This window comes from Acanthaster planci, linkage group LG15 (assembly GCF_054643075.1).
Source record: "Acanthaster planci isolate LZ-2023a linkage group LG15, COTS_SCS, whole genome shotgun sequence".
In the NCBI taxonomy this organism is placed as follows: Eukaryota; Metazoa; Echinodermata; class Asteroidea; order Valvatida; family Acanthasteridae; genus Acanthaster; species Acanthaster planci.
In genome coordinates, this window is record NC_141791.1 from 9,389,430 (window position 1) to 9,413,826 (window position 24,397).

The window sequence follows — 24,397 nt, forward strand, 5'->3', positions numbered from 1 at the left end:
AAGTGAAAGTAAAATGAAGTCACACGATTTCTTTTCATCATTCCCCCTTTCCTTTCCTGTTATGATGCAATGAAATACAAATGCATAATGATCTCACTTCCAAACTGAGGTGATCATCTCTTAAAAATGATCACAGATTTTTCCCAAACTACTGTAGCCAAGGGGCGTGTGCGTGTTCTTTCCAGAATTTTTAATAACTGTCAATAGATGGCGCCATCATTCATGAAGATCAATAATAATGCACTTTTGCCAATGCAACCATCGCAAAAATGCCTTCCCTGTAGACAAATTGAAAACCTATGAGGACTTTAAATAAGTTCTAAAGACTTGTTAAATTGTTTTAATCACTGTGAGTGAACATAATCTGATAGTATTCACTGATGTCTGGGTAATGGTAGGGTTTTAAACCACTGTGTTGTGATAGCCAATGTTTTATGGAGCCCAGAATCAAAATTTTTTTCAGCAAACACGAGAATGCCATGACTGGGCCAGTTTGATCAAGCCTGCACTATTTGAATGCTTGATGCGGGAATGTCAGCAAGGGATGCAGCTGCACCTTTCCAAGTCAACAAATCAACAATCAGTAGACTCGGACATCATGCAAGAGACACTGGAAGTGTATCATGTTGTCCAAGAGGCAGTAGACTTTGAATGACGGCACCCAATCAAGATCAGTACATCAGTATGCAACAAAAGGCTTCATAATTGATGCTGCAAATGCACAAACTATGGCGAGGGAGACACCCGGATGAGAGAATTACAGGCAAAGTACTCAAGATATTCAAAAATTGAGTTTGTGCAGTAGGACTCCGGAGCAGACACCCTTACAGGGGTCTCCCACTGATAGCAGATCATCATTGGTGTAGGTTGGCGTGGGCCTGTGAACACCATGACTGGACACAGAGAATGTGGAATCAAGTATTATTCTCTGATGAATCACGTTTCCTAATAAGCAATAATGATGGAAGAGTTCAAGTTTATGATTCTTCAACTGTAATGTAGTACAGCACAACAGATGGGGAGGTTCCAACATCCTGGTGTAGGCTGGTATCACATAAAAAAGGCAGTACTGATCTGCTGGTCATCAATGGTAACCAGTACTGATCTGCTGGTCATCAATGGTAACCAGTACTGATCTGCTGGTCATCAATGGTAACCAGTACTGATCTGCTGGTCATCAATGGTAACCTCAATGCCAAGAGACATTGGGATGAAATTTGAAGGCAGTACTGAAACTATTTCTAAATGGACCCCAAACAAAACTGTTTCAACATGACAATGTGTGACCTCATGCCACCAGCATGATCACCCAGTTTTGTGAGGACAATGACAATGAACTCCTACTATGGCCTGCCTTCAGTCCGGAGATAAGCCACATTCACCATGTAAGGAATCAAGTCGATTACCACATCCAGTCATGTCCAGTGGTGCCTACATGAAGAACAGCTCAAGAACTTGCCGTTGCTTTAATCTGCTCTGGGCAGGAACAAAAGAGGGTGTGTTTTATGAAATTGCCAGTCTTTAGGTATGCATTCACTGCACATTTGACGCGGAGCACACCGAGTACACAGAACAAATTTAGTTTAGCATATATGGCCTTTGCGTGCACGCCAAACGTGTGTAAGAAACTGTTGAAAAACTTCGTACTATCTGTCTTTCTTTCACTTGTGAGGGTGCACTTCAGCTCAGAGCTGATAGATGTGTGGTGCACTCTACCTGAAGTTACCCTCAGGAGGCTGAATCAGTCCATGCACTGACGCATCCAAGCTTGTATTACAATGATGGGAGGGCACACTGCATTAACCCTAACCCCCTAGGTCCTTTTTGCTAGGGACCCTCCTCAATCCTCAAGAATCCTACAACTTGGGGGGTTTGAAAAAATTGGATTCCCTCTCAAACCTCCGAAATTCTCCAAAATTTCTTGAAAATGTTACTTGAAGGTGTGACTACTGCCTCAATCCTTCAAAATCCTCCGGCAATTTTTGTCTGTCACATCCCTTGTTACCCCCAACCCTGTGGACATAACCTTCAGAAGTTATTTGCACTCTCATACAAAATGAGACACCAGATACATGATATTCTGTTTTACGGACACCTATTTACAAGATTATTATTGTTTAAAAAAATATTTACAATTTTGTTGTTTTGCTGCACAATATGAATTACGCCCAGGACTTTTTGGGATTTTGAATCAATTGCTGCACAATTTAAACTGAACGTTAATTTTACAGGGATTCCTTCTGTCACTGCAGCGTTGACTGGTTACGCTTTGGCCAGGCAGGAACTCTCAAACTGTTTCATTGCAGAGTAGCCTAGGGGACACCGGCCTAACTCTCTCTCTCTCTCGTACACTGGTCTCGAGTTGACCCTGGTCTTGAGTTGTTCCTTGGGTATCTAGCCAGCCCTTGAATCGGACTGCTAGTCCAATACCCACAATAGAACCCTAAATACTGTATGCAAATGAAATGCAAACCTTCTCTAAACACCCATCTAGTAGAAATATTCGACAACGAATATACAGGATATTAACCACTACCAGCCGGGGACTCCGGGATCGGAGCCGTATGGTTTATATGTGTGGCCGGGGTCTCCGAACTCGGACAAAGGAAACAGGGCCCTGTAACAAAAGACCGTACTCCGAACAAAAGATCAGGCTGCTGGGCATGACCGGCATTTTTTGCCCTCAAAAGTGGTGATAATCCAGCATTATTTAGAAACCGTATACCAGGGTTTGGGGTATTTAGAGCAAGCGGATTACCACCGGGGACAAAAGCTCTCCACCACCGCAGCGATGAGCCACACAGTACCGCTGCATGCTAATCTGGCCCCTATTGAAAAGAGGTCAGCAGTGCACTGAGCCAGGTTTGTGAACAAAAGACAGCTGTATAACACCGCACAATCTGGGCTCTGTTTACAAGGCTGCAGGCCTGGCTGAAATATTCGGGCGTCAATGAAGGTCACCTGTCAACTTAGAGTAGTGCCTGAAGATTACTCCGTGCGGCTATAAACGACTGTTAAATGGAATGATGAATTGTTGAAGGATTTTGAAAACGGAAAAAATGATAGTCATGCCGGCCCAGCATCCTCAACGTTGAAAAATGCCCCGGTCCGAAGTGGTTATTAGTTCAAACCACTATCTCAAGTATTTACAAAATAGTGACCACTCCGTACCTTGACACAACTACTCTTTAAAAGTGATTGATGCAACCATAAATCCAAGTTCTCTAATACTTTTTCGTTACTCAAGTAATCACTTATCTTAACCCTCCTATGCTAAGATGCATTCTTGACATAGTTGCCATATCAGTCAAAATCAGTCACATTTCCCATATGTGTCTGTGTACTGGGGGAAATCAATTGGAAGGCATTTTTGACTGTTTTTGATGGTTAAAACAGAAGGAGGGTTAATGATAATAACTGCAAAATTTACTCTATTTCCAAAATAAACTTACAGGTTGTGTAGAAACCTGGTTCTTGGGAAATCTTGCATCTCGTATATTTTTTGTTTCACCATGCGTATCGATCAGGGTTTATCTTCACCGATATACTAACTTCTCTTCATAAAATCTTTCAGCGCGACTGGCTGGATACTCACAGTTTCAGTCCCAATTTCAGCGAAATCATCGAGGCTGTAAGGGATGGCGACCATTTAGACCCGGTTTGAAAAGGGCCCCCCGGTAGCCCACCCGATATAATGCCTGCCCGGTATTCAGACTACTACAGGCCGGTATAAGGCCTGTCTGCACATTGGCATTTCAAAGTCCCTGATGAAAGGCTTCCCCCACCATGGTTGAACAGATGAATAGGGGTCTAAGCGGATTAGTGTAAACATTGTAAAGAGCTGAAGGATTAAAAACCACAAGCATGTTCCTTCTGGGATAGATTACATGTACCAATACTTGCAAACAATAGACCCCAGGATGGAGAAGTTCGAGATCAACAACCAGTCCAGCATCCCAGGCCGGTAACCAGTCCAGCATCCCAGGCCGGTAGCCAGACCGGTATGAAAGGGGTTTTTGCAACCGGGCGAGCTTACCGGGGGGCCCTTTTCAAACCGGGTCTAAATGGTCGCCGGCCCTAAAGTCCCCTTTACACCCCGAAAATTTTCTAAAACCCGCCAAAATGTTTACCCCAAAATCCTTTTGTTGTATGACCCTGGTGACCTACATGTAACAAGAAAGGACTTACTCAAGCAAGAAACAAGCTATCCAATGGCGTTTGTCTCTTCTTCCTGTGAAACTCCTCCCCCACATTGATTGTGTGAGTCGGGTGTACTAGAGAATACCTACCCAAACAGTCACTACATATGCAAATTCCCATGCGGGCATGGCCATTTGCTGAATAAGACTTTATCATCCGAGATGCCCAATGACCTCCCACTATGTGCTGCGGTCTTGCCACCATGATCATCCTTCTTTTTGAAAGCGACTGAAGTTGTAGACCATGACCATGAAGTAGAAACTGCTCTAACATCATGAGCCCTGATGTAGTGATTACCTTGCTCATCAGGTTGTGAAGGCCAATCTGGGTTAGCAAACTTGATGGCTGAAACCGTCCAATGGGCTATCATGTCTCTTGCTGCTAGCCGATATGGGCTCGTGGAAGTGATGAACAGTTGAGTTGTCGATCCTATGAGACCATTTCAAGGTATGAACCGGACACCAGAGTTTATCAGCATCATCCCCAGAATGCGGGGAAATCTTAGGCACGAAGATATCCAGGGGCTCAAAGGATGGAGTTTGGTTCTTGGTTAGAAAACCAGCGGGGATGAGGCAGACCCCGTGAGGCTCCCAGCACAGATGAACATCCAACTCAAGATGCCCAAGATTCTTCGGCCAGCCCAAAATACACAAGAAAGAGACCCCATTATGCATCATCGTCGCTTCCAGAGGAGGGCCCACCTACAACACTGCACGACACCTAGCCAAGATCCTTCGCCCCCTAGTTGGCAACACCCAGCACCACATCAAGAACTCAGATGAATTCTCGTCCATAATCCAAGACCTCCGGCTGCAGCCAAGCGACATCATGGTTAGCTTTGATGTCGTGTCACGTTTCACCAACGTTCCCACCTCCGACGCAACCACCATAGCAACAGACCGACTCCAAGCCGACACCAGCCTGAAGGACCGCACCGACCTCACCCCCAGCCAGCTTCAAGACCTCCTCACCACCTGCGTCGATTCTGCCAGCTTCAAGTGGCGGGACAAATTCTATGAACAAACAGCTGGAACCTCCATGGGATCCCCTATATCCCCGGTTCTAGCTGACAAATTCATGGAAGAGTTCGAGCAGACCGCCATCGCCACAGCGGACCACCGCCCCAAGATTTGGCTCCGGTACGTGGATGACACCTTCGTCATCTGGGAACACGGGCAAGACAAGCTTCAACTCTTCTTGGACCACCTCAACGGGCTTCACAGCAGCATCCAATTCACCATGGAACAAGAGTGGCATGGCTACATTTCGTTTCTTGATGTTGGGGTGTCCAGAAGGGAAGATGGCAGTATTGCCCGGCGGGTTTATCGCAAGCCCACCCACACCGACCGGTACCTCAACAGCGCCTCCTTCCACCACCCCAAGATCAAATCATCAGTCAACAGAGCCCTCATCCGCCGAGCCTACGACATATGCGACCAAGAACACCTGCGCAAGGAACTCCACCACATCTCCACGGCACTCCAACGCAACGGATACCAGCCCCAGCAGATCAAAACTCAAGACCCAAGATCAAGTCCCCCTCCCGGCCGTCGGGTCCCCTATACCCAAAGCCAACTAGATAAGGCCCCTAGTTCGGTCACTCTCCCCTACCTAGGACGTACCTCCCACCACATCCAGCGTATCCTGAGCAAGCACAACATCAAGGTGTTCCACACAACCCCCCTCAAGATCCAAGGAATGCTGACTTCTCACAAGGACCGGCAAGATCCACACCGCCAACCAGGTGTATACAGGATCCCCTGCCAGTGTGGCAAAGTGTACATCGGAGAGACTGGTAGGGACCTCCCTACCAGGATCAAAGAACACAGAGCCCATGGCAGAAAGGGGGAATATGAGAAGTCAGCCATCATCAAACATTCCCACGCCGAAGACCACACCATCAACTGGGAAGCAGCCCACCTCATCGCCAACATTGAACAGTGGTACCCAAGACGCATTAGAGAAGCCTCGGAAATCTCCAAGCACCCCACCGTACCTCAAGACATCGGCTTCTCCATCAGTGATATCTGGCAGCCCCTCCTCACCTCCCGGTCTGATGGGTCCTCTATACCCTAAGACCCCCCCCGCCCAGGGTCTCCTATACCCAGGCAAACTTCCCCCACCACAGCCCATGACCAACTGACATGCATCAGTACCCAGGAGGATCCACCGTTCCACCTGGCCACACAGCAGGATCCGTCACACTCCAGTACCTCCAACCAGCATATAAGCCCCACTCCCTGTCGGCATCTCTTCAGTCTCCTGACGACGGACAGAGCACACTGTCCAAAACGTTGAGCCTCTCCGGTTCTTATCAGAACCACACAGACTCAAAAAGAGATATTGCATGGTGCTTACCGCAAGCTTTCCATCTTGGATGAAGGATGCCGGACTTGGGCTGGTGAAAGATGTCTAGTCTGTCGGAAAGGACTAGAGGATGACGGACCTTGTCATGGTTGGCGAGGCCAGAATGGTGCGATTAGGAGTATCCAACAATGTTTGCATTCGACCTCGGAAAGTACCGTCGGGATCGGGGAGATGGGTGGAAAGGCATATCCCAGGATGCCCAACCAGTTGATCTGCAGGGAGTCTATGGCCTAAGATTGAGGGTGTGGAGATCTCGTGCAGAAGGTCAGTAGTTGGGCATTGGAAGGAGAGGCAGAAAGATCGATTTGAGGCCTCTCCAGCATCACGAAAAGGGCTTTGACAACCCCTGGATGAAGAGGCCATTCTGTCGGGAGTATCTTGCCGCGGGAGAGAGCATCTTCCAACATGTTGTCGGGGCCAACGATGTGGAAGGCCTGCAGATTGATTGAATGTTCCCTTGCCCACTACAGGATCTCGCAAGTGAAGACACACAACTGTGGGGGATCAAGTGCCGCCCTGGTGGTTGATGTACACCACGGCTGTAGAATTGTCAGAACGAACCAGGACATTCTTTCCCGACGTACAGTAGGAAGCATTGCAGAGCATTGAATATCGCTTGCAGCTCGAAAACGCTACTGATGTAATTTGCCCGGAAGGCAGGTGGCCAAGTTCCCAAGATCTGGTGAGGAGAAAGGGAGGCCCCCCAGCCATGAGACGACGCATTGGTTGTTATTATCACAGCCGGTTTTGGTCGCAGGAATGGCAGACCAGCTATTAAGTGACTTCCCCTCTAGCCACCAAAGAAGATGACGTCAAACGTCGTCCGATACGGGAACCACATAACAGATAAGTGAAACTGAAGGGGTCTCATACGAAGCCTGCACCAGGGTACCAGGTCGACCATATTTGCCATCAGCCCAAGGAGACGAATCCACGTGCGGGCCGGGGGGAGGGACTGAGCTGAGCAAATAAGGGATACACATTGCCGAAGATTGGCGATGCGATCGGCCGTCGGGGCAATGATACCTCTGCGGAGATCGAGTTCTGCTCCAAAGTAAATCGGGGACTGCGATGGAGATTCTGTAACTTTGAGATCTGATTCCAGGAACAGTCCAGCGATTCAAAAAGACTGCCGTTTAAAACGTCAAATTCCTTGCAATGAAATTTCTTATCGCTGATTAACATGTATTTCTTATTGGAAACTTAATAGCAATATCTGAAGGATCAACACAAATTAGAAACTTGTTACTTGGAGTATTTATATTTTACAAAAAAATCTTCCGCTGGACCAACGTCGCCGTTTAATCTTTAAGAATCGAAGCAAACTGTGGTGGAAAAAGTAGGCCTACTTTGTCACATATTTTGCTCAGAACTGAAAAAACCTAAACAATACAGCCCCTAGCCTGACATTAATTCTTCCTTTACCATGAAAAACTCGAAATGTAAGTAATTGCTGAAGCATTTGAAAATTCCTATAGTGCAAGCTCTTGGAAAATTCCCCAAATCCCACAAACCTTGGCAGAGTAATCTCCCATAAAATCAGCAATCCAAAGTTATTTAAACACGGTGTGACAACTAAACCTAAACCATTCATAAGAGAGAGAAGCTGGCTAGATCTGCGATGGCATCGGTCCTGGTGGAGATAGGTGTTCATGCATGTTTCTAATAGTCATGCATGCATCGACCGCTCTCCGTTGGTGCATGGACATGTGGTTGTGGGCCAGCTGCAAGTGTTTCTTTGTGGATGCTTTGTTTTTGAGTCTGTGAGATTATGTACCATAATTTGCATGATTCACTCTGCCAAACACAAATCTCTGACTACTTTTTATCCTTCATTTCTGCCATAAAGGAAAGAAATTCTACTCAACCTATTGAGTGAATTAAGGTCAGGAGCAATTCTCAAAGTTTTCCAAGAAACAAGACTAATGGCCATGTGTTGAAGCTGGCAATCGGAACACACACAGGAAGAATGTACTGTAGCTTTAGGCATGTTCACCAGCAACTGCATGAACAGACGCAAGCGGTGCTGTGCGGCGCGCGAGTACAATCGAAAGATCAAGAAAACTATAATGGTTCATCGTCGGTGGAATAATGCCACTTTTATGGAGAATTTTAACCCTGAAGGATTGAGGAGTGTTAGGGTTAAGGAAATAAATATTTCTTTTGTATGTTTTTGGCACCATGAAAATAAAGGTACATACATTAAGTTTCTTTCTTGTCAAATACACATTTTAAAACTCACGGTAACTGAAAAAACTAAAATATTGAAAGCCGGCAGGCTACATAGGTTAATAATCTATGTAGGTTAATAATCTGTATTTTCTCTGTCTATTGCTGCACATGCATGAATGTTAGCCTATTTGTGATCAGTTTGTGATCTCCAAAAAATGTATTGCTAGAAAAATTTATCAAATATTTCAATCTTTCGTGTTTCTGATGCAATAAAAGAGGATAATATTTAATGACACATACAAGTGTTTAGGAAACAACTTACAAGTGCATTGTGCACGTAATCTCGGGTATGTTGAACATGGCATTCACACACATTATGTAAAAATTGCAATCGATTCCGAGTGGAATCACAATTTACTGGATGGAATCGGAATCAATTAAAAAAATGCTAGCGCCTAACACTATTCTCTTGATCAAATTAATTCTACTTCATTATGTTGAGGCAGTGCAAATGGCATTCTTGAGCAGTTCGGTTGATTCGAAAAAATATTGGGCTGACTGAGCAAAGAACAACACAAGGTCTAACCCACGACCTTCACTCATGGCATCCTTCACAATCAGCCATGCACTTTTGCCATTCATCCTCAATCCTCCAAAATCCTCCAAAACTGCCTAAAGGATTGTGGAAGATTGATGAAGGTTAGGGTTAATCAAATTCAACTCGATTTCCCAAATAAATTATATGGTTTCTAGTTCAACATGTTTATATTTAGTAAATAACTGCATTACTTTTCGTGGCAAATACACATGCAAATTAATTTATTTAAATAAGCACAAGAAATTGTATTTTCTGTGTCTATTGCTACACATGCATGAATGTTAGCCTATTTGTGATCAGTTTGTGATCTTCAAAAAATGTTTTGCTAGAAAAATTTATCAAATATTTCAATATTTGTTTCAATTCATGGTAATTGTAGAGCGTACAAAACAAAAACATGGGAAATACAAAATCCCCAATCAACAGCCATTGCAGATGACATTCCTGATGTGCTTCCATAGACTGCAAATAGTTCATGTGTCTGCTTTTACAAGATGACTTCTTGTGTTTTATGTAGTGAGCTGAACCTACAAACTCACCTCTTCCAGACTCATACATGTGAGTATTTCTTCCTCAGCAAGGGCCAGTTTATTAGGTCTTTCACTGTGTTTACTACCATGAAGAATCTTGTACACTTCTTGTTCCAAAGGACTGCTTGGCTGGTAAGAGTGGTAGGACATGTAAGAAAACAATCACAAAAAACTGTTTTAAAATCACTTCTGTTTGGTATTAATATTAGACCATCCTTTAGGGAGTGAGAACCATTACAATTTCTGTTCACTTTTTTCTTCTTATACTCTTTTTTTGGTAAAAATAAACAGAAACAAGCTGAACAAGCAACAGACACTTCAACCTGTCTACCAGGAAGCCTAATTTTGTAGAATTTGCACTTTTATGAAAAAAAGTCAAAGAATTCTGATGTACGTGTACTTGAACTGCCAGCATGGCCAGAGACAAGCTAGGATATGAAAAAAAGAAACATGTTCCCTTGCTCATTTTTTGGCAAATGATGTGAGGTGCATAAAGGCATCTCTCCCCAAAGCCAAGGGGATTTTCTATTCTATAAAGAAAATACCTTCAATACCTACATGTATGAATGCATTTCCAAATGCGCAAGCGTAAGTGCTGAAACATGACGTCACATGACGTCCTATGCAGCTTGCCCCCTTTTTTCAAACAATATGGGGGATGGTATCGAAAGTGAATATTTTCTTCAGAGAATAGTAAATTCCTTTGATTTGGGGAGATTCTACAGTATATCAAAAAAGTCCCACTTTAACCCCTTGACGGGAATTTTTTTCCGAAGGCCGACTCCAAGAATTCTAGCCTCACTCGGCCACGAAGGCCACCTGCCAAACTGCAAATACTAGGTTTGTGGCCCTGCGTGCTCTGTACGCTTTGAATTACACAGTGAAAATGCCCATTGTTTGGTGGCATGCAGCTCTACTCACACTTCCACATTCCCGTTGCCTCTTTTCAAAGTGGGGACTATTGTGAAGCTGGTGATTATGATGCAAATTCGGTCTTTTCATTTCTGGGCTACACACAAAGGCCAATCACCATATATACAAGAGCCAGGGTCTGCCTTCTTTCACCGTGTTTGCTCAAGCGTGGGACGAGAATAATAGCTGAAAAGTGGGCTGAGGATCTCAGTACGAAGGGGTTAAAAAACTGCCCTAAAATTGATATTCTATAATTTTTTGGAAATCCTTTTAATAGACAATGGTTCAGTGCCTTTTTGTACAACTGCAAATACTCAACATGGCACACACGAGTGAGGCACTGACTAATTACGTAAATTGTGACTTGTAACTGTAAATCTGTTTTGCACAAAAAAGTGCCGGGATGAAAACAGGATCTGAGACCATGAGAAGCAACATTAGGTATCTCCTTTGGTTATCAGAAATTGCCATTACTTTTAAATGAACAGTTGAATGAACACTTCAGTCCTCAACATGTCCACCATTTCTTTCCTGGCAGATTTGGGCCCTATTCAGCATATCGTACACTACGCTAGATCAAAGCTTTCACCTTCACCTTCATCACTATCAGATGATTAGACGTACACTATGCTAGATCAAAGCTTTCACCTTCACCTTCATCACTATCAGATGATTAGACGTACACTACGCTAGATCAAAGCTTTCACCTTCACCTTCATCACTATCAGATGATTAGACACCATGAACTTCTACCTGGAGATCAACAGCGACGAATGCGCTTCTGCGGATGGCTCCTTGCACAACCCCCATGATTCTTGGTCAATCTTATCATCGGGGATAAATCAGGCTTTGCCCTTAATACAGCAGTAAACACTCACAATATCCAAGAGTACTGCCCTCGTGGACACACTCCCCTTGATTTCCAGAATCCACATCGTGACAACAGACACAAACTGACTGTGTGGATATGTTTGGGAGGAAATTGCTGAATCGCCGGCCCTTTATGTTTTCACCATAACATGAAAGGAGAGGATTATCTGCAGATGAAGAATGAGGACATTGTTCCTGTCATTGACCAACTGCCCCTTTATCATCGCAACAGAAACGGCCAATTTCAGAAAGCCTGGTTGCCTTAACTGCGACGTAGAATGGCCCTTAAGTCGAAAGCCTGGTGTTTTGTTACAAGGCCCAGTTCCCTTTGTCAAATTTCAGAGACCCCGGCCATGCGTACAAACACACGGTGCATGAAACCGGAGTCCTTGGCGGCAAGTGGTTAAGGAATGCATAACGGCAGAAGTCAATTTTCTCAGAAGAGGCAGAGCTTTAATCCAACGTGCAGTACGATGGCAATTTCTGATAAACAAAGTTGGACTTTGCTTCTTATGGTCTCAGATCCTGTTTCCATCCCAGCACTTTTTCACGCAAAACAAATATATCGCAATTTATGTAATTAGCCTGTGCTCACTCATAATTACATGTAACATTTTGAGTATGTGAAAAAAATGGCACTGAACCATTGTCTATCAACCCATGTACAGGATTTTCAAAAAATTATAGAGTATTAATTAATTTTCAAAGTGGGACTTTTTTTATATGCCCTGTTTTGCAGAATATATGTCACCTTCGATACCTACATGTACAAATGTAAAGTAGCACCAAAGTGTACAGAGACAGGGTGGGAATGCGCAGTGTGTGGGCCAGGAAAGGAATTATGACCAAGCCTGAAACAAACATTTTGAAGCAAACATTTAACCAATGAGTTGGACATCTAAAACATTTGCTGAGGATGTATCAACTACTCATCTGGATTCCTGGCTGCTGCTCATGTAGTTGTGTGAAGAACTCCTGGTTTGGAGAACATCTCCCTAGTGGCACAATGCAAAAGTTGACAGGTTTCTCCAACCTGTAGCCTGCATAATATTTGAAACAGTCATGCCCTGAAAAAAGAGATCTTGATGTTTTTATGCTTCAAGTCATAAACCTTGCCCTGAGATGTGTAAAACATCTGTGGAGGAAGTGGACGAGCCTCGCCTGCTTTAAGCCGGGTCTTGGGCTCAAGTGAGTCAGACATCAACGATGGATCTCACTGGCTCTGAAAATGCAGAATTTTATACAGCATTTGTGGCTCTACTGATGTTGCAAAAGCTAGTGAATAAGGCTGTGACCCACATACAGTAGCTGTTTCTGGCCTGGGTGAGACGGGATAGGAACTTATGGCCTCCACAATCCACCTTGCAATGATCAAGGCTAACGTTGGGTGATGTACACTAAATGTTGTAATAAACCGTTGAGTGAAGTCACCTCAGAGCTCTTTGGCACAGATGTCTGTAAGAAAGTGATTTGATTTTGATTTGGGAATCTGCCTGAGGGACAAGGTGTACACCTCCTTGTTCCCGGCAAAAGAGACTTCTTTCTACATGTATAGAGAATCCCTCCTGTGATGTGCTGTGGAGGACAACAGTACATGCATTTACGGTTGGAATGCCGCTTTTACTGTGAGGTTGTTAAGTGAAAAAGACCTTGCCAGTTTATGGGAGGCTTTGGATAGCTTCATGTGAACAGTGCAAAGATACCATTCTGAAATTTTGAATGGTAAAGGGCTGTTCAACAAAACATTTCCTTAATTAGGTAAGGGAAAGTAGCATTGTAGGACAGGCTAGATCCATTGTCAAATGCCTTATAAACTGTCCCTATTAATGTTCAGTGACCATGAATGGTGGAGACTTGTAGACTGGAGCGAAACACAGATGGTTGCTAAAGATGCAGAATGGGTATCAACTGCTTTTTTGTGTGTGCACAAAATTTGAGGTAAGTGCTGTTGCTGATTATCTGACAATCTCCTGGTTGACAATACATCCTTGTAGGCAGAGTGAGCTAAGGAGGGATGCACCAACTGAATAGCCGGAAAGTTAGCATACACTGGGAAGGTGAGAGCTACCACTGAAGCATTGTCTGTCTTGACACCAGAAAGGCAGCTGATGCCCCTGTCCAAAGTGGCCTGAAGTACTCACAGGACAGACAGACAGACATAAAGATTTTATGGCAGAGATGAGGATCCTGCAAGGGATGGGTTGTCTGGGTGTGCATGCCATTCTGATTCAGGAGCATTCGTTGAGAGCATTGCTGTTGGGCACAGCCTTGGGAGAGGAGGTTCTGAGGAGACACATTCCCAAATGTAGGTAAGACCAAATGGAAGGGTTCATCTGAACGGGGGTAGAGACAGCATTCTTTCAAGGAGAGTAGCGATATACACGAAGAGAAGATGAAGCCTGAAGGGGCACATGTGCAAAAGGTAGTATGGTACAATATCCACCCAGTTCGCAAATAAGTCAAGGGGCTGGAGCTGAAGCAATACCCAGGTTGGGATAGAAAGATTCTCTGAGAAGAGATGAATGCATTCATGGAAGTCTAGGCAGAGCTCCATCGAGGAGGGGGACACCCCCGCCAGTCTGCAGGGTGAGACAGACAGGCCTCAAGGAAGGAAAGGTTCTGTGAGGGCCCCAAAAGGAGACTTGTCCAGGTTGACTGGGGAGTGATCCAGAAGGGGCCCCGAGGTTTTGCACGGTAAACCTCCACAGGTCAGCACTCATCGGGCAGCCTTGGTAGAGGAACACTTTTGATTAACTGCCACTCAGACGACCCCAACGCATGGACAAAAGAGTAATTTAAGCCTCAAGACAATCTCCTAGTAATCCTACATGTAATTTGATACCTGCCTTCCCAAGACGAGTAAACTCCTTTAATCCCTAATAGCAGCCACCATCCTTCATTGTCTGCTGTAGCTCTGTTGTTCCCTGCGCCAAAAGCTTCACCATGCGACCACTCATGCGTGTGAAGTTGACCTGCAGCTCAAGGATTATGTATGTATATTCAAGAGCCATTCATGCAGCCGAACCTCAAAAAACCTTAAGGTTTACCGCGCAAAACCCTCGGGCCCCCTTCTGGATCGCTCCCCTATGAAACAAGTCCAAAGTGAGTTGTATCACCCTTGACAAAGTGTGGTACGGCCAACAAGATAAGCCCATCATCAGCAAATCATTCAGGTAAACATATACGTGCTGACAGCAAAAAACCTTGGTGATCCTTGAGAAGACTTGTGGAGCTGTGGATAGGCAAAAAGGTACAGGTCGGAACTGGCAGGATGTGTTTCTATAAATGAATGACGTCCAAAGACATGGCAGGGGTCTCCTTGCAGAAATGTTTCAATTAACTTCTTCTGAGTCAGGAAGAAGGTTGATGTGAAGCCCTCTGGAGGATTTATGAGAGGTTTTATCATTTACCGGTATGACTCTCTTTGTCGTAGAGGGAAAATCTTTGGCTTGCTTGGTCATGAGGAATGGGAGTAGTCACCGAGTTTGTTTACCCCTTTATGCTGGGATTCTTTTGACAGCTATAGGCTGGGCTGTGGTATGCCCAGTATGCAAAGCTCTGTCCAGGAGCAGGCCCCATTGAACCAGCAGCTGCATGGTGAACAGAATGTATGTGTGGTATGCACTAATCCTCACACAAAGCCGCGGCTGTCGACGGTTCCCGGTGCAAAGGGGTTTACAATTCTTGGTGTTTTTCGGCAATGAGAGCGAGCCAAAACACAAGGATTATGAAGATCTTCGCTACATAATTGATATCTGTAGCAGTTCAAGTGAATACGAAAGTCAAAAGATGATGATGGGCTGCCATCAGGATCAACATTTACTTATAGATTTCTGAACAGTCTTTTCCTTAACCGCAACTGACGCGGTTGAAAGTGTCGGAAATACAGTGTATAGCAAGTACAAAGTAACGACACGTCACTCAGGGAAAACGTGTTTACTCAACAGTGTGCACGATGGAAAAATGGGGCTAGCTAGGGAAGGAATTGTGAGACGTGCTGTGTGTGCGGGTTGACGTCATATCTGTGTTATTTTCAGCAGTTATGCTTGCGCATGTGCATTTGGAAATATATTTGAACATGTACTGAAGGTGACATATTTTCTAAATGTGCAGAAGTATCACTGAAACTATAGCCACTTTAAATACCAATTATTTTATAAAAATGAATGCCACCAACTTCGCCTTAAATGCAAACTAAACTTCATTTGGCAGTTCAGTAACAAAAATAACTAGTGTTGTATCTGGATCAGGGGTGCCCCATCAAAGAAAGTACAATCTACAGTGTATATACAGGGGGGCCTTACCAGGGTACAACATGTTCTTATTTCATACACAATAGAACAGCAGCGACAGAACAATTTTCAAAGTGGGGGGGCAGTTGTTAGAACACCAGGCATCAGTCACTAAAAGGTCGATCCATTAAGCTCCACCCAATTATGGGACCCGCAAAAAGTGGAGAGGCAAGGCTCTCCTGGTCAAAAAAGTGGGGGGAGTGGCATTGGCCTCTCTGCCCCTCCCCCTTTTCCGCCAAAAGTGCAGTAGAATACCCTTACTATTCCAAGTGCACTACATTCTTACTTTGGTTGTGATTTTATTATTGTAAAATAATTTTTGAGCTGTTATTCAGTCTAAACAAAAACATGGGTTTACATTATATACATTGTATCCAGTGTGGACATTCTTCTGTTTCTGTGCAGTTAACAAAATATTCATTTTTTTCTGAACTGCAAAGGCTTTTTATTTTGTTTTGGTATGGTTTCCTTGGTTGCTTCTCTTCCTTTTGTTACAGATAACCCAACCATTTATTTTATTTATTCTGATATCCAACAGCGGAGATCCGCCACTTACAGGTATCATGGAAAACAAAACACTTATAGGGACAAAAGGGACAAATCCAAGTTACTTGTAAATAAATAAATAATTGTATAAACATAAACTTGAGTAAATACAGGTAAAAACCTGTGGCAGTTTACATGTACATAGTTGAGTTATGAGTGCAAAGAATTTCTGTAAATCTCTGTATGGAACGAATTCAATGTAAGCGCCCCAAACACATTGCACATCTCGTGGAGTCGGTTGTAGGCAGTTGAAATATTTGAAACAAAGCCTTGCTTCGTTACCTCCACCCGGCTCCACAGAACATGCATGATGTGTTTGGGAGCAGATCTGGTTCGGCGTTCTGGAACATGGAAGGAAAATGGGTTAACAGTAGTTAAATTATAACGGTTATGGATATGTCAATACAGGGCACCATCATTCATGGAGAACAATAATAATGCCCATTTGCCAATGCATCCTCTGCAAAAATGTCTTTCTGTAGCTAAATTGAAAATCCATGAGGACTTTAAGTTCTAAACACTTGCTAAATTGTTTTATTTGATGTGAGTGAAAGTAGGTTGATAGTATTCACTGATGTCTGGGTCAGGTAGGGTTTTAAGCCACTATGTGTTAAGTATTTTTGTCAAGGACCAAGTGCATGTTTCAGTGGTCCAGTGAAGCCCTATTTTCTGTGGGATAGTAGCTGAGCTCAGAGAGCAATGGCTGGTCAATTCAAACTGATGCATAGCTGTTTTGCATGTTTTGACCTGGGACATGATATCTGCACTCAGAAGTGCTACAAACGAGAGCACTGTAGCCCAAATTAAATCTACATTACACAGTCAATGGGAGAACCATCATGGATGCGAAAAAGGTTTTGTACACAGAAGAATGTATTTTTTTCAAGGCGCTCTGTCACAGGTATTTATGCATATAGTCGTGGAACGGCATTCATCATGGCCGCCACCATGCATGGTATGACACTTAATGAAAAAAATCAGTTTAAATCGAAAATGGGGTGGGTGGGCCGAATAATTTGAAAAAGAAATTGACATTTAAAAACATTGAAATAGTTTAAATGGCTTCTTTCTTGTCACAAATTGAAGTACATAAAGGACATTTAGTTGAAATATCAACCCAGGAAGGACAGTCTGGAACAAATCGGAGTGATTTGGAAACTGCACTTCAGACTCACCCACATGTGTGTATTTGCCTGCAAATAAGGACCCACATTGTTCCTCTTTTGTTCACACCAGTACTTAACTTAATTGGAAGACCTTCCATATATGATTGTCAACTGGGGACCCTCAGTAAATTGGGTCCCTATCAAACTGATTGCAAAAACAAATTCTCTCTCTCTCTGTCACAAGCACACCCACCCTTCCATCCTGGTCTAGGTGTGTACAAAGTTTACAAACACATATCAAACACACACACACATGTAATACTTCTAAAGTCATGAAGAACTCAGAGAACCAAATATACTCTGTGAGATGTACAATGTATTCAAAATTTAAGATAAGATGCTACCACAATATAAGCAGGTACCAAAAATTTAAGTAAAACAGAAAAAAGAAACTTAAAGCAAACCTGAAATTTTTTCACAAACTGATCAGTAGTTTGAAGTCCAAGCCTTGGCTGGTTCAGGGGAAAGGACATGTGTTCTGCTCTCCTATTTGCTTGCACCACCTGATCCCATTTGGAAACTTCATTTGCAGCAGCTTCATAAGCTACAGATCTTTGAACCTATAGCAAAAGAATAAAAGGGATTAATTGAGGGGTTAATTATAAATGTACATTCATAAACACTCGAGATAGTTTCTCTATTCCTAATTTTGAAAACATGTCAAGTGTCCACGTGTTAACAAAAATGCGGTCTGCATAGAAAGGGGTCTCGGAACCTGAATATAAGAACGTTTACTTTTGCATAATTTTATACATGCAAACATCATGTTTCTGCAGCAAGCACAAATATTTATCAGAGAAACTCTGCAGCAAATGGGTTTGAAGTTCACCACTTGCCGCTGGGGTTTCTGGTACCAGGCACATATTCTTTATATGTGTGGCCAGGACCCCCCCTCTCCCGAAGTTGGACAAAGGGAACTGGGCCTAGTAACAAAAGACTGTACTCATAACAAAAGACCAGGCTGCTGGACATTAGCAATATTTTTTCACTCTCAATAGTGGAGGTAATCCAGCCTTGTTTTGAAACAGTATACCATGGTTTTGTGGATTTAGGGCGAGTGGATTACCAAAGGGGACAAAAGCGCTCCACCACCATTACATGCTAATCTGGCCCCCATTGAGAAGAGGTCAGCAGCACACTGTGCCAGGTTCGTGAACAACAGACAATTACATGTACATGTACGTAACATTGCACAATCTGGGCTCTTACAAGGCAGCAGGCCTGGCTGAAATACTCCAGCATCAATAGATGTTGTCTGTTAGATTAGAGAGACACCAAACAGTCCTTCATGTGGGTGTAAGTGTCCAGTAAATAAAGATAGGAATTTTTAAAGTATTTTGAAAACAGAAAAAAAAAGATAATTATTCCGTCCCTGCATTATCAACATTGATAACTGCCATCAGCTTGAAGTGGTTGAGAAAAACTTGGGCTAAAGTTAGAACAATTATTTAACCACTTCCTGCCGGGGACTCTGGAATTGGAGACTTACGGTTTATATGCGTAGCCGGTGTCTCTGAACTCCGACAAAGGAAACAGGGCCCTGTAACAAAAGACATACTCCCAACAAAAGACCAGGCTGCTGGGCATAACCGACATTTTTCACTCTCCAAAGTGGCGATAATCCTTGTTTTGAAACCGTATATCAGGCTTTGGGGCATTGAGAGCGAGCGGACTACCACCAGGGACAAAAGCGCTCCACCACTGCAGCGATGAGCCACACAGCACCACTGCACGCTAATCTGGCCCCTATTGAAAAGAGGTCAGCAGTGCACTGAGCCAGGTTCGTGAACAAAAGACAGTTATATAACACCGCACAATCTGGGCTCTGTTTACAAGGCTGCAGGCCTGGCTGAAATACTCGGGCGTCATTGAAGGTCACCTGTCAACTTAGAGTAGTGCCTAAAGATTACTTGGTGTGGCTATAAACGACCGTTAAATGAAATGATGAATTTTTGAAGGATTTTGAAAATGAAAAAAAGATAGTCAAGCTGGCCCAGCATCATCAACATTGAAAAATGCCCCGGCATGAAGTGGTTAAAACCGTTAAAACTAACCCTTGTCAAAAACTGTCCCACGTGGGTTCATAAATTCATTAATCCTGTTAAACAAGCAGGGTTAAGAAGCTGTAATGAATATTGTCTGCATTAGTATGGGAATAAAAGTCTGGTGGAGCATGTATAACCTTCTTGTTCATAACTAGTAATGGGCCTGGTCACCAATGATGACCCAAGTCGCAGACCCCTCACCGGTTACACGTGTAAATCACAACTTTATACACAATCCACCAGACATTTTAGTCCCATTCACAAACATCCTTTTGAGACCCCTGGTGACGTCACTGTGACTATTTTATTTTGACAGCCTCGCTGGTTGATGGACCACCTATGCTCCCAAGATACAAAGTCACTCAGATATGAGTGCAATAGTCTTTGACTTTAGAAAAACGTGTACAAAACATATGGAGAAAAATTAAATATTCAAAATTCAAAAATAAATCATGTGATGACGTCATCCTGACAAATTTCTTCTAGGACCATCCTTGGATGATTGAAGGTCTGCCAAGTTTGATTGAAGTCATTCAGATATATAAAATTACCAAAGTCAACTGGTGGCAGAAGTTATGTACATGTACAAACTCTATGGGGAGAGAGTCTGAAAAAGGAAAAGCAAATGAGAGCTTATCTATCTGTTTGCCAACAGAACAGAGGGCTTTTTCGCATTCCTTTGTTAAAATTAATTTGAACAAACAATCCACTGCGTAAACATCAGCGCATAATTATTTCATCATGACCATTCAGGTCCAAGGTTTCAACCCAATCAGGCATGTACTTCAGGAAACAACATGCTTTAAAGAGTGCAGTACATGTAATTTAACTCCTCATCTGATGAAGTCATCATCACATCAGGTAAATCTTCGACTACAGTAGAACATTTCCTTTTCTTGTTACATGTATCTGCAAAGTTTCAACTTGATGAAATGTGTACTTCTAGAGATAGAGGGCTTTAAACAGTGAACCTTGTCACGTGACTTATCACCTGATGTCATCATCACGAGCTCAATAATCGTCTAATAGAGGGATTTCACATTAGCGCCATCTGGGCATATCTGCATCGAAACCGAGGCTCTCTGTGTTGAACTTCATCGCGCGCGCCTGCGGAGCCCACACAGTACATGCAGTATCCAGTTCGAAAGTGTAACTCCACTCCAGTTTAAACCACGCCCACTGCACAAGATACATGACCATCACAGATACGTTAGTTCGTGGTACATTGCCGTTATTTTTCCTTTGATTTGACGCGTCAAGTCATCCTGAAAGACTCTTCCACAAAAATTTGGGATCCCTTTCAAGATACTTACCAAGTTCAACCCAATTGGACATGCACTTCAGGAGGTACATGTACATGTATAATACTTTAAAGTTTGCACCTTTAATGTCACATGACTCGTCCGTTGATGATATTGCAAGGTTTCAACTTGATCAAACATGCAAAAAACAAAGCACTGTTGATATGGAGAGAGTACAGATTTTAAACATACATGTACATGTATGTCCTTTTTTGCATTCCATACAATGTGATCTGCTCTCACCGCCACGTGGTTGAAAATTTGCCAACTCCTGAGTATACGTGATACACACTGTGCGCTGCCTACATGTAGGCAGATATTGCGTGTCCAGGCATACCGGTACAGTAGCAACTACACATTATGCGAATGAGATTTTCGAGTTTGTGAACATTGTAAGGGGGGTTTGTCATTGGCACTTCATCTGTGTGAAGACGTACACAAGTGATGCACTTCATGCAGTTGACGTCAAATGTTTTATATCATCTAATGGACAATTCAAGCTTAAATCTGTTATGGTTGATGTTTTAGTGAATTTTGAAGAATAAAATGACTTTTATTTTAACTTCCTGTCTGATTTCACACATGTGTTAAGTGAGTAAATATCATGATCCACATCAATTTTCAGGCGATTCAGATAAACTTCAGCACAGACATCTATCCAAACTTCACTTTTCAGAGTTTTTAACCTGTTGCTTGAGGGCACTAGAGAATTATTATATAATTATATCATAATTATTCTAGTATTATCTTTGCTTCAATGTCGTTCCTTTGTGTAACTTTGAGGAAGACTGAAGATCGCTAAGTTGCCAAAATTGTACTTTGAAAACGTGTAAAAGTCAATGTGCTGAAATAAATATTAAAAATTCAATAACAAATCACTTGTTGATGTCATCATGCCGTCAATGTTCTATGCACATCTTTGAACTATTAGTTCCTTTATTTATGTAAGTTTGATGAAGGTCTAAAGTTTCAACAGGTGGAAGAAATCTGCACAAAACAAATGGGCTTTTGGTAAGAAGAGGGAGGAGGAGGAGGAGGAAGGGGAAAAAAAAGAACAAAAGAATGCCTTATTCGCAAAATTGCAAAAGAGAAATACAGAACAAAAAGAATGGCTTTTTGGCAAAATTGCAAAAAACAAGTAAATAACGCCATAAGGGTGACCACTGGCCTGGGGAATAAAATTATCAGGCAAGGAAGGACTTGTAATATTTATTTCCTTGTAAAATATATAAAAGGAAAGCACTGACTCAGCTAAAGCAAGGTCCCAGCCAAGCTGTACAAATAGTTGGGTGCAGTACAAAAAGCCTTACCAGGTATGGCAATGAATGTTTAGTAGTCATAAAGACAAACATTAAAATGTAACTTTTCACAAAAATGTGACTACACAAAAAGACAAAGTACAACAGTACAACACTTGACTGTTTATCAGGATAGCACAGATCAGCTCTAGTGACATGGAATGCTAGATGAAATCAAGGTTGAAAGACATGTCCGTAAACGCACACAAAAAAAAGGATGAACATGGTGGCAACCACGCCTGCAGTGGCTTGATACAGGGCATATTACGGATGATAATATCGGTACATTTAGTGAATAAAGAACACTCGGGAAATACATATTGACTGTCTGGGTAAGTTGACAGTGGTGGACATACAGTGTTCTCCACAATCTTAAATTGTAGCAGGGCAGCACAAAATGCCAACGTGGAGTGCAAAGTCATTACGGCGTGGGAATCGCAGCCCCCTCAAGGCCCCCAGGAAATTTTGGATTCTGTATGCTCTGCGGTGCAATCTGACGTATTTTCCTGGGCACTTTCCTCTGACTCCTTGGATCAAATTTATCTCATAGCAGTTTGAAATGAAGACAAGATCATTATCGGGAGTTCATCAAAAGTTGATTTTTTTTCTGGGGCACTATCTTTTTTTTACTAATCGGAACTGTCCATTGAGCAGTTGGTTTGGGGGATACATGTACGTACGTGGGCACGACGTGAGCGGATGATGTACAGTTGCTTCCCTAATTCTGGATCTCAAAAATAACTCCATGGTCAAATTCCTTCGACAAAATCCTATAACTCGGTGAAATATCATCAGCATTCCACCTTGTCTATTGGAAAAACTACAAAATTACTTTACAGCTTTTAATTTTGACTTGGGGATCGTCAAAAGCGACAACACTTTTTCAAGTTCTGAATCAGTTGAACCAGATCCAAAAACGACAATTTTTTTCTCATATAAAAAGTAACTATGCGAAATATCCATTTTCAGCCAGAGCCATTGTAGCAAGCTGATTTTCTAATTATGAATTTCTTGATTTTGAAATAACAATTTTAGTGAATTTGAAACAAGAAACTTTTGAAAATTATAACTCAAATTTTTCAGCTGTGCTGTGAGCAATCAGCGACGATCCCCCTATACAGTTGATGAACCCATTATGTCCCATACACGTACATTTCTGTTATGCCCATGTTCTCAACGTATGGGTGTACGTGCGTGCACTTACAGTGTAATTCATAACTTGGAAAAATATGCATTTACATGTAGTTTTTGGCCAATTCTTAGAAAAAAAAAACCCGGAAACCTCCAACAGTCATTTTGATTAAACATACATTAGATGCAAAACTTTATACATGTAGGTCTCATATGTACAGAATGACCAATCACACTATATTTTTGGGTCAAATTTTTGGTTCTCGTAATTTTTAACTAGGAGATTGGAACACGTCCAGAATTTTGTGCTTATGTGTACTACACTGCATCTGGCTTTGATCACAAATGCTGTGAAGAGCTACACTGTTGTACTGAATACTGATGGCAACTTCTCATGTCTGTTCCATAAAGAACAGCAAACTTAGATAAACTGTGAAGACAGTGGGGAATTGGGAAAATCCAACAGAAAAAGTGACAGGGTGGTGAGAATTCTGGCGGGGAGGCAAAACTTTAGCAGGCCAGTTTAACATTTTGGCAGCCCCCTGCTAAAACCCCTCATGGAGAATAATGGATATATCTGCATATCTGGGCACATGATTCCAGTGGCATAACTGCAGGGGGGCATGGGCCCCCTGGGTGCCTGCAATTTGAAATCCATGAACAACTTCTACTCATTGTCTTTTGGTGCCCCTTGAAAAAAATTCTGTGCACCCCAGGGTGCCCCAGAACATAATAGCCCTAGTATGATTCCTGCATGATTCCAGTGTTTTTTTTTTCCTTTCGTGAGTGCGCTTTTTGAGATTACAAGAGGTGCTTGTGAGGAGAACGATTTATTGGATATCCTCTTTCCCGTTTGAGGTTTGTTTACCAGCGTGCATGCTCATGTATGAAAGTGCTTGTGCTGACACTGTTGTCCCGATGCCCACAGAAAGGGGAAAATTTCTGGTTTGCATGATGCCCACTCTGTGG

At 42.8% G+C, this 24,397-nt stretch overlaps 1 protein-coding gene across 2 annotated transcripts in view; it reads right to left on the reverse strand.

Annotated features, from left to right (window-relative positions):
• The window catches only part of LOC110974878 (U3 small nucleolar RNA-associated protein 14 homolog C-like), a 95,956-nt gene that overhangs the window by 57,890 nt on the left and 13,669 nt on the right, over nucleotides 1-24,397 (reverse strand). For both annotated transcript variants that reach the window (XM_022226805.2, XM_022226808.2), the window contains exons 4-5: nucleotides 18,058-18,213; nucleotides 9,877-9,996 (exon numbers count right to left, since the gene is read on the reverse strand). In XM_022226805.2, the coding sequence (XP_022082497.2) occupies nucleotides 9,877-9,996; nucleotides 18,058-18,213 (276 nt within the window). The remainder of the gene's footprint in view (nucleotides 1-9,876; nucleotides 9,997-18,057; nucleotides 18,214-24,397) is intronic.